Here is a 12,034-nt window from a genome sequence, read left to right as displayed (position 1 = left end):
TCATAAAGGCAGCCAACAGAAGCGGAGAGAAGAAATGCTTGGATGTTCAAAACGAGTGAGAAGCTTCATGATCTATTCAGGGGGGGAGGCACCCTCAATTTGTAATGAGATTAAAAAGTTACTGATCTGGTAAATGAAATCTATGGACAGGTAATAAAGTTGGATATATCCCTATATGGAAGAAATGAGACAAAATCTTTTTCTGGTACTATTATTTCCGAGGTGAAATTTAAATAAGACTTATCAGTGCCTCACTTCTATCGAGTTGCGTCTTTACAAATCTCCTGTACTGTTCCAGCAGTTGAGATACAAAATAAGTGTGACAACTGGGTGACATATGAAAGGGAAAATACATCTCGGTATAACTCAAGCAAGCTTGTGTTAGCGTACCTGTCGGGCTTGTTTATGTCCTTACTGTCTCGCCGTCTCTGGATTATGTCTGACTTTGTGTGTGCGTGCGTGTCTACACAGAGCACCTTTTCAGTGAAATAGTGACGGAATCCTCACTAAGCTTTCAATGAAAATGAAATTAAACAGAGATTGTCACACTTTGATTGTTTCTATGACATTTCCAGTAGAAAGCCTTTCCAAACATTCATTACATCCTTGTTGACTATTAAGTATAAGGATCTCGTTGTCAAAAGGAAATAATACTGTTAGTGAAAAATCTAAGTCTGAAATAAAAAGAATGGCGGATCTATTTCGGGGTTCTGTAATATTGGAGGTTATGATCCCGAGTGACGGAGTTTAAGGCACATATGGGGAAAAAAAAAGGATCAAGTTTGTGAGCGAAAGTGGTGGCCGACACAGAGGTCTTCTTCAAACGTGCTATGGCTCAGGCAGCAAGACTTACTCAAAGTTTCAGCCTAAAATCTAGGAAAAATCTTTTAATTCAAAAGCAAGCACACAGAGATTATGTCTGTCAACAAAATGATGACCTCGCTTCAAACTAACAATTTTCGCGAGAATGCCTGCCTTGGAATTCGAACTGCAATCAGTTCAATAGCCAAATTTTGATTCGTCTCCAACTGGTGTCAATGTTAAAGATACAGGTGATATTTCAAATAAAGATTTGTTACATTATGTGATTCTCAAATTGTGATACATATACTCAGTTGTATTGAACTTTTAAGTTCAATGGCTTAAGAGCACCAACACATGATCTCTTTATGACAATGAAACTGAAATGATTAAAAAGTATCTTGTACATAAAAACTTCATCAGAGGAAATGAGAGCGTGTGATTTTCGGTCAAGGTAATACCTGGAAGCGTGCTCTTTTCTGTATTCCTGAAATAATAAAGAGAATGTAGGCCATGCTTGCAGTCATGTTCTTCCTAATTGACATTTCCGCGTGCTTCCCTGGAATGACAAGCATCACAATGATTGACAAAATGTGATTAAAGGCAGCAAACGCTTACATATAAAATCCACATCTGTCTACCAAAGGACTAATGACTTTCATTAGGATTCACCTCATTTCAACCGGGACAATTTGTTAACTCTAGGAAACGGAGTCGGGGATCATTAGACGAGTAGATGAAGTCGAAAGAAGTCCTACAGGCGACACACATCGATTGGACAAAATGGACATGTTTTCGTTCAAAATATGATGAAAATGTTGCCACATTCTGTTGTTGGGAATTAAAAACTAAAAACGTCCTGCCCTTTAAAAAAAACAAGGCAGTCGCATGCATGTCTTGGAAGCAACCCAGTTGGCCGTGTCCAAAACAGCAGCTAATCCTCCTCCAGTCGTACTGGTTATCCTTTTAAACTGCTTTATCCACATTTCATGCTTCCTTTCATCCCGCGCTCGCTCGTGTCTTGGACAGCAATCCGAGCGTGGGTCACATGGCCGTAAAACACGCAGGATGTAACGCAGACGCATTCGACGACCATATTTGAACTGTGGATGCAACTTTTGTTGGCCGTCCTAGTTGAAAATATGGATGGATGGGTATTATAGAGAAATATAGATGAAGAAATAAAAAGCTTCGGAAAGACAGAAAAATCAAGAAATAGAGAGCAACGGGGGGGGACATGTGGTAGGTTCTGACCTGATAAACAGCCGCAGCTCTCAGCTCTGCCTGTCCTGCTCCATTCAAGCCATCCAGGGGATCAAATGGATTTTCGCAAAGAATCTCTCTCCCACTTTGCTTTGCCATCTTTGCCATGAGAAGAAGATCAGCTTATGAATCGTGAATCAACAGTGGCCAGCCCTGAAGTGGCCATCTGGAGGTTTGGAGGGGCTGTCCTGAGGTCTAGCAAACTTCTTTGGGTTCACTTCATTTAGCAGAACATTTGAAAATATATTTTGTTTAATCGTGACATTTTTGCCTATTTAAAAACACTCGAGACACCGATGCCACAATACTTCCTGTCACCCTAACATTCCAAGATGATTCAAGGACACTGTAAGAGAGCATTTCTTTTTTTTTTTTTTTTTAAACAAGCAAGATGCCGGATGGTCACAGCTGACCTGGCCTGTGTGTGCACGAGTGTGTGTGTGTGTGTCGGGCAGGAAAGGGGGAAGCAGCTGCCACTGGAGTTTAAACAAGTCGATACAGTGCACAGGGGCAAGAGGAAATGTGATTTTTACACACACTTATAGTACATGATGTACTGGGTGCTCTTAATACACTATCCATGACCCAGTCAAGATGTGAGGATTGGGTATGGCACACACACACACACACACACACACACACACACACACACACACACACACACACACACACACACACACACACACACACACACACACACACACACACACACACACACACACAAATAGATGAAGGCTTGGGAATTTCCTGCAATCAACACTTTGCTTTGCCAGTGATTTTTTTTTATCACTTCCTGTTCTGCCACAAAAAGTATAAAGTCAAACATCCCATTAAGACTCAAAGTTAATTGAACACCTTTTTTACAGAAAACAAATGGGAGTAAACTAAACCGATCTTTTGGCATCTGGGTAACTTTCCTGGCAGCCAACGTGTGCCTCCCACCAAAAGTGGAAAAGCGGCAGTAAAACAAGCCAAAATTCAGAATGTGGTTTTGGACTATGTCTCTTGTCTTTTGACAATTCTGCATTTCTTTGGCTTGTTGTCTGGGCAGCATTTAAAAACACCACCTCAACAAAAAGATGAGCCCAAATTATGGTACAATGAGGTCGGTTCCATTCCGAGACTGATGACTTTGAATGGAAAAGACTGAGTTCATCGTTTTCCACTGTTCGTACAACACTAATGGAATATGACACCATTGCCAGGCACGGCAACAATTTGGAAAAAAAAAAATTCTTGCAAAGTAATTTTTCCCTCTCAGCTAGCCAAATCATGGCCCATGGTCCCACAAATTCCTCGACTTTGTTTCTGGTCTGTCACTTTTAAAAGGGAAACCATCTTATTGTTTTTTTTAAGCCTGCAAATTACATTCCTGTGCCAAAAACCTCCCTGGAAGTTGAAACCTTTCTCAAAGCACGCTCTTCATCGACGTGGCCTCCCAAGAGCCTCGCTTCACCTCCTCTTTCTGGAAAGAATTTCGTTGTTGAACGCTTCTGCTCATCTGTCTTCTGGGTTTCATCATCAATCCAAAAGTCAGAATTGAAAAAGCAGAGGTTACTGTGTGTGTGGAATCCCCCCCAAACAGACCCCCTCCTGGGCGAGCAGCTGTTACGGGCTGATTGCTACTATACTACTACATCACTGGACAACTTCCCTTCTATTGCTGTCACACTTGGCACAGTGCCTACTGAACTTTTCTCGGGACATCCAGTGTGTATTCCAGGACAACCAATTGACATCTCTCGTCTACTACTACTTTGGTTCTTCCAACCCTAACCCTAACCCTCTAACCTTAACCCTCTAACCTTAACCCTAACCTTTAATTCCTGAAAGAAAAAAAATGCAAAAAGCCGGCTCACGTGTTCACCAACCAACTTCTTATCTTTTCTGTGTTGGAGTTTTGTTACAGTTTGTACTCAGTTGAATATTTACTGGAAATGTCGCTGAGCAGGAGATTTGACAGGAGAAACCGAGAGAACATGATAATAGTGAAGTATATCACCATTGTATTATTTTCAATTGAAGCAGAAATGAAAGGACAGTCCAAGGAAATAGGAGTGATCAAAAGTTTGAGCATCTTGGGAGAAAATTTTGTGAATCATCAACAACTAAAGTGACTGTCCAAATGGACCTAATGGCAAAACAGGTTTTCTTCATTACACAGTGATTTGTAATTTTCCACACAACTGAGTGCATGTCGACAGAACCTTTTGGGCAAAAAAAAGAAATAAATAAAGTGAACAAGCACTGTCAATTTTGCAAGTCACGGTATTTGAAGATTTGGGGCTGGTCTGGCAGCCTTCAAGAACTGTGTTTACAATCACAACAATCAGCAGACACAAAAAGGACAAAAAGCAGGTTGTCAAGCTAACAATAGCGACTTTAAGGGAAAACCCCTGCCAAGTAGACTCATTCATACACTGGCAGACATGTATTAAGAGAAATACAAATTTCCCTGTCTACTAAGCTTATTAAATGAAATGAATAATTAAAGCATGCCAATCCTATCCTGCCTTAGGATAGAGCAATTACATAGTAAGTCAGTCAGTGGCTATTTCATGTAGTGTGCCAGGAGTCCAATGATGTACTTTTCAGGCATTGCGAGGCCGCATAGTCAGCAAATCCAAGCAGTTACGGTCACGACAGATAATGTCCGCTCACTTCTACTCACATTACATGACTGCTATCATTAGCTAAATGCTGTATTTTAATCAGGACTAATTGAAAGAAGCTCTTAATGAAGCACAAGGTGGTGTGTGTGTGTGTGTGTGTGTGTGTGTGTGTGTGTGTGTGTGTGTGTGTGTGTGTGTGTCAGAATGTTGAGGACTGTGTGAATTTGTTGTGCAAGGTGGGGCGGGGGTGGTGTGAAAAATTTGTTAGCAAACCTTCGAAAGATACATTAAGCTTTTTAACGCCATGAAATTTAGTGTTGAACTGAACATGCTATTGAAACTACCACATAAGATTGCCTTTATAAGTCTACTAGCTTAATGCTAAGACAATGTGAAACGCCATAGACAGGCATTATGAGTAGCATCGATATAAAAACAGGATTTCAGTGTTTTAAGTTAAAAGGATGCTCACAAAATGTATTGAACTCATATCTCAAGGCATTGCGGTATTACTAACTTTGATTATTTTTATTCTGGTAGCCCCGTCATCAATAGCACTGCAATATTTCTTCCAAGAATATTTCCAAGGCAAATTGACAAGCTGTTAACTCGGAACATTGCACCCACGCTACTGCAGTGCGTCCCCGCAGGCCAGGTTGTAATGTAACATTTCATTTGGCAGAATGTGTTTTAAAATTGAATATAAAGTAACACACAAGGCCAAGGGCCATTGAGTTTTTCCACAAACTCATCCAGCTATGAACCAACAGAGTCAGAGAAATATCAGTCATCAACAAGCATCGTGCCAATGAAGCTGTCATTCCAGTATTTTAGCAAGGAACCATAAATCGACTCAACTACAGAATGAACGTTTGACATGTTTGAAACACTGACACATTTAATTATTGTCTACTATAATCACTGTTGAAGTCGCACAATTTACAGTGAGGCAAGTTTAATGTCTTTTACTTCCTGTCCCCATTGGTCAAAAGGTGTGGGATGTGCTAATTAAGTCTTGACTGATAAAAAAAAAATCCCTTGGCCTCTGTGTCTCATTACGACTAACTTCACTGATTGCTGTCCAAGTCCTGCTCCTTTAGCGCCTGATAACGGGAGACGCTGCAGCAAAATGCTTATTAAAACGAGGCACATAACCCAGCAGGGCGGTGGCAGCCTTAAAAAAAAAACGTTAAAATTTAGGTTGCAATCAAATCACCGGATCTCCTTTTTCTAATTGATAATTAGTTCCACGTTAATTTGGGGCCAACATCTATCGCTCTTCATAAAGAGCCACCTTATCAGCTGCTTACCGGACTAAAATTGGACTCACCTTGTAGAATATGCAACGCTGTAGGAAAATCTGTTCTCTCCTGACTCACACTTAATTAACCTTAACAGATGAGCAGAGCGGAGGTTATAGTGGATAAAAAGACAACTTTATATAAAGACATCTGCGCTAATGTGTTGTTTAAATGTTTTTAATGCAAAACAAATGTTATATACATGGATATAAAATGTGCTTGGACAATTCAGACAATGACAATCACGATACTTGCGTTCGTCATTTTACAAACGATATACTTTATAAAAATGTTATTATTAAATTTGTTCCTTCATACACTGGTCTTGGTGAGCATCAGAAGTTTTTGAAAAGGACTCCTGGTATGTACCTTGAGATTATAACTATTTAAAAAAAAAAGTAAAATGTTAAACCATGCAAAAGTGCACATTTTTCACAAAAGGTAGGCTTGTTCACTCGTGTAAAACGTGCTTAAAACATTTGTGAAACAATATGCGACTTCATACTAACACAAACATTCATGAAATGTGTTAAAAAAAAAAATACAAATGACGCATTACATATAGTACAAGATGTGAACGAAAAGTTCCAGGACTGGTGTTACAAACGACTGAGCGCCTTTGGATATCGATAACTCGACTTTTGAGATACAACACATCGTTCTGACTGATTGCATTAACTTGCAAACAAATCTGAAGGGTAGCAAAGAAATCATACTACATACTGCCCCCAGGTGGCCAAGATGATGACACTAAAAACGAGCAGCACGATGTACATTGTAATGAAGCGAAACCTGGCAAATTTGTTCGAGGCTGATTTTAATTATTTAAAACATAAACATCTATTTTACAGAGGAGAGGCTTGAACGAATTAATGGCATTTCCATTCATTTCAAAGGGGACAGATGATTTGACATACAGTATGAGGAGTATCTCAAGGCGCCTATGTATAACGTTTGTGACACCAGTCCTGGAAATTTTCTGACAGACCTGGTCGGTGACCATTTGGACTACACGCAGACTTGTAATGATAGTAAAGTGACTGCATGTCACATTCGCATCTCAGTGAAGTGGAGATCCTCTTCTGTAATGCACTATCGGATCATTTTCTCTAACACTCATACATTCACCACGCTCACAGTCATACCGCAATAGCTTTTTCAGTAATACCTGTCGAGAAGAGAACTATGATTAACCTTGGCACTAAAAATGTATTCCTCCCACTGCAAAGTTCCATTTTCATGTTTTATTCCAAACTCTCACGCAAACCCTTCTGGGTACATCTTCTAGCCACATTCTTTGTCATCCTATGTATGTTTACGCTGCTCGAACACAATTTCATTTTTTAGCCCTTTAATTTATTCGTACCTAAAATTGACAAGCGACATTGCTGCCGAAATGAAATGCTTCAGTGGAGTTTCATCAAAAACAATGTAGCTGATTTTGAAATGTTTTTTTTTTTTTTTTTCATATGTATTACTACCCACGGACATTAATACTGCTCATCTAGAAAAGATATTAACACAGGTTTGAACGCTTGGATCTGTGAAAAGATTTTCTTTTTTTTTTTTTTTTTTAGCAAGTGGTTAAATGGTGTGCCAACACTAAGTGGACACTCCAGCTTAGTTCCTGTGCGCACTTGAACACATCACCAGGCTAAAGAGGACGTGGACTGATATGAGGAAGGGAAAAAAAGTGTTCCAGTTCCCTCCTGTCCCTGAATTTCTTTTTTTGTCTCCTGTGTTGTTTAGGCACTACGATCACCACATTCGGGTATATGCTGCTGAAAATCTCGCTTTGGTTTGCGCATTCATTACATTGGCCGTATACACAGCCACATTTATTTAATCTCACGTTATCGTATGCTTTGAACACAACAGTGGTTTTGGCCTGTTTGCAACAGTGGTACATCCTTACTTTGTCATTATTTTGTCTTCAGAAAGAAATATTGGCGCTCAATCAGTTTGTGTGTTACGCGTAACTTTAAGTGACTCAAGGTTTTCGTACATTCACAAGTACAAAAAAAAAAACTATCAAAGATAAACTAAATTAAACTGATCTAATAATTATCGCATCTTCACATTAAACAAAGTGGTTAAAACTTTGATTCAAATGTGGTAAAATGTCATGTCTGTGTCATTTCAGTGACATCATTCGTAAGTGCAGAAAGTTTCAGACTTTGCATTGCGGGTAAATATATTCATGCGCAAAACTACAGATGAGAATGCTGGTAAGTAAGCCACTATTTGGCCGGAAAGTAGACCCAATTAAATTCTGATCCTGATAATGTTGCATAAAAAAAAAACCCAACAATGGTGGTCCAACCAGCAGACTGACTGATATTTCCCTCCTGTGAGAGCAGACATGGTCGTATAGTGACAGTTAAGGTTAGTGGATGCGGTTCGTTAAGGGAGGCAATTAACACGACTTCAAACAACGCGATATTGTGTTTTGTGGCTTACAATTAACCTCCTTTGTCTCGCTTGGCGGCGTGCTTCAAACAACAGATTGCGTTTGATTGTGACAGAACTGTGAATTCCGCCTAGATGGGCTTTGATTTCTGCTTCTCGTTGAAGCGCCCAATCCAGTTTTGTATTAAGAGACTATTTGTATTTTCTGATTTTCCTCTCTGGAATTGAATCTAATCTAGACAGCTGCAGTCATAGCATTCTTTTGTCTCGGGTTGGTTTGGTGTTGATGTTGTTGTCGTCCACTTTCCCCAGTGTAGCCATACTGTTCTGGACTGGGATCCGCAAGGTGTCTGTAGAAAGAGTTTTCCCTTACGTAAGACGAGAAATGCTGAGATGAAATTCTGTGGCTTCATTGATGTGTTGGGGAGTAGTATCATTTACATACAATTTGCATAAATGTAACCTAAGGCAGTAGCACTCAAAATCAGTAGTATTCAAAATACGAGGTACTTGAAATGAATAGAAGCGCTTATAGCTTAGCCAAAAATATGAATTTCTAAGTTGTGCTCGCAAAAGGACATCGCGGTAATTTAATGCAGCTCCAGTTCAACTAAGACAAAGAAGTTCAATCATTTGAAAACGGTACTATGCTCAGGCAAAATACACTACCCTAATATTGAAGACCCCGTAGAGTGAATTTTAGGATTTGTTTCGAAATACATTATACAGGTTTGAAGATAAATGCTGAAAATACGCCAAGACTGAAAACCATGTATCGAATGTTAGAGTCGTACCTTAAGGGCATGTTCAACCTCAAAGTGAACTTACCTGTATCCTCCCCCTGCAGCAGTTCCACGGTTCATCGTGTCGTACCGCAGTCCCCGAAGCGGTTGGGTGGGCGATGGGGGCACATCTTGTCGCAAGGGTCCTCTCTGCTGGGAACTGAGGGCACAAAACAAGCAGTGAACAAACGCTGTTGAGAGAACGCCATGGACAACGCTAGTAGTAAAAATATACAACTTGGATGTAAGAAGGTATGTCAGAAATGTTTTAGGACTGCTGTCACAAATGATATCTTTCAACCACTCATTTTTTCCTTTCCTGTAATCATTCTGGACTATATATATGTGAGATCTCTGCAGTGAACTTTTTTCCGACATGCCATTCGTATCCTTTGTAACAGGTTGTCAAGCAATCATTAGAGTGACTGACGAGACCCGTGAGAGCAGACTTGGCTCGGGGGGGAATCATCATCATCATCGGTGACGAGTCATGGATCTTCAAGTACGACTCAGAGAGCAAAAGTCAGACCCTTCAATAGAAGACTTCACCAAGACCCGAGAAAGCAGGCAAGACAGACAACTGTTGATGACATTCTTCAATGGTGAGGGGCATCGTTCACTGTGAGTTGTTGCCACAGGGCTACATGATCATCCGTCATGTCTTTCGAGAGATCTTTAGGCCTTTGCTTCGACATGAATACGTGCCTGCTCACAACATTCTGAACGTCCATTGTGAATAAAAGGCATATTGGAGAAGGCTGGGAAAGTTTGTAGTTTGAACAGAAAACATATCTTTTGTGACAGCAGTCCTGGAACTTTTCTGACACACCTCGTATGAGTTGAGTAAGGAACATGAACTAAGACTAAACTGTTGCATTCAATTACCTTGGGTGGGGGTAAAAACCAGAGTCAACTCCCCGAGGGTCCCCTGGCCGTGAGTAAGGCTGGCTGGGGGGGTAGTTGGAGAATGATGGAGGGGACTGCATGTTGGGGTTAGGGTAGGACGGGGCCTTGTGGTAACCTTGCGGGGCCTGGGGAACGCCCATGTAATGACCTGGCCAAGGATGCGCGGTGTACTCAGCTGGATCCAATGGACCTCGTCTGGAAAAGGGAACGTGACAAATGAGCGATGAGGACAACACCAACTTATCATTCGAGACGTGGGTAAGTTCTTTTTTGGGGGAAACCATCTTGTTGCACTAACCCATGCAGGGTCAAATATCAAATTGGAATACTGCACGTGTTTTTGTTTATTAGATCATATCTCATTATGGGATGTTAAGAGGAGATGAACCTGGACCTATTAATCGATATTGATGCCCAGAGGAAATCAAGGCCTCTGCGCAGACATGTCGACCGTACTTTTGACAAGTTGCTTGCATGTTTCTTAAATAATTTATAGAATTTCCCAAACAGAAAAAGACTCAATAATCCTAAAACCTAAGTAGTTGTTTCAGTCTTATGAGGGGCCATATTGGTAATGGGGTGGAAATCCAGTTAGAATCTGTGGGGAATCAATTGTAAATCCAGTGGCAAGTTTGGAATTCTCCCCCCAGGAACCCAGTCAGGACTGCACAGCAGCTGGGGATTATGGGGTAATAATGAGAATGGAAGCCATTACCGGCTGCTATTTACACACACATGCGTGCATTCAAGCACATACACACAATGACTGCAGTATGAGATGTAAATAAAACAGCAGTTTCCATGCATATAAAGAAACCACTAATTAATCTTTGCAAGTTACATCCTCCAACCTAAAATAATCTGTGAACGGCATGCGTGTGGGAAGTTATAGAGGACTTCCAGAGTTACGAGAGTTTTTACAATCGGGAAAGTCACATTGCTGAGTGGTGTTCAATCGGACAATCCTTCACTCTTCATGAGTTTCGCACATTATTCGCCGCAAGAACTGACTGGTGTCACAATTGTGCCTCTTACAGGTCAGCCTATGTACTACAATTGTGAATTTTGAAACATTTGGAAGAAATCTATTGTCATTTTAGCAACACGTACCAAAACTAACTGTGAAGGTAGGGAAACAATTGGTTGAATAGTTGACGGGAACATAGCTCGGTAAGCCGTGGACTCAGACAGTGTTTTGCGGTAACGTGAGACTTTCTACTTTTCGGGGATTTCAGGTTTGAGATGGATTTGAGAGTAAACATGGGAGTTGTTATATAACCTCACCACCCGTCCCTCTCTCACACTCACTCTCACACAAACACACACACACACACACACACACACACACACACACACACACACACACACACACACACACACACACACACACACACACACACACACACACACACACACACACACACACACTTTCGCTTAGTCTTGTAAAAGTGCTATACGCAGCTGTTACCCCATGTAAACACATGAGTGCTCCCACAAATGCACAAACATCAATCTTCCCAAACACACATATGTTTAAGAAAAGCAGACACAAAAGAAAATAGAAAGAGTTGATTAAAGAAAAACAACGGCAATAAAACAACGTCGCAAAATGAGTAAAGAGTAGGAGAAAGATGAGTCTGTAGGTTGGAGTGTGAGAAAAGTAAGTGAGAATGAGCCAAAGAGTAACCCCCCCACCCCCTAAAATGAAACAATGGTACACTTTCGCTGTTCTAATGTTATTTCTTGTAATAAATATGGCTCATGTGACATTTTGTCATAGCAGTTCACTTTCCTAATGCGGCACTCTAGTGTTTTAATCCCAGAGGCAGCACAGTCCAAATAACATGGCGATAAAAATCTACTTTCCGTTATCTATTGCTCATCACTGCTGCATTTAGTATAACATAAATCCCTTTACGGCGTGCGCTGTGATGGTAGTAGAGAAAAAGTATGCGCATAG

At 40.6% G+C, this 12,034-nt stretch overlaps 1 protein-coding gene across 4 annotated transcripts in view; it reads right to left on the bottom strand.

Moving 5' to 3' along the window:
* Window positions 1-6,138: 6,138 nt before the first annotated feature.
* pard3bb (par-3 family cell polarity regulator beta b) overlaps window positions 6,139-12,034 on the bottom strand; it is a 73,945-nt gene continuing 68,049 nt past the window's right edge. For all 4 annotated transcript variants that reach the window (XM_085920181.1, XM_085920183.1, XM_085920182.1 and 1 more), the window contains 3 exons: window positions 10,054-10,269; window positions 9,215-9,328; window positions 6,139-8,736 (listed from right to left, as the gene is read on the bottom strand). In XM_085920181.1, coding sequence (XP_085776307.1) covers window positions 8,622-8,736; window positions 9,215-9,328; window positions 10,054-10,269 — 445 coding nt within the window. In that variant the 3' untranslated portion in view covers window positions 6,139-8,621. The remainder of the gene's footprint in view (window positions 8,737-9,214; window positions 9,329-10,053; window positions 10,270-12,034) is intronic.

The sequence above is a fragment of the Syngnathus leptorhynchus genome, chromosome 9, assembly GCF_054491065.1.
Source record: "Syngnathus leptorhynchus isolate UIUO chromosome 9, UIUO_Slep, whole genome shotgun sequence".
NCBI classification, from domain to species: Eukaryota; Metazoa; Chordata; class Actinopteri; order Syngnathiformes; family Syngnathidae; genus Syngnathus; species Syngnathus leptorhynchus.
This window is presented reverse-complemented; position numbering and strand designations above follow the sequence as displayed.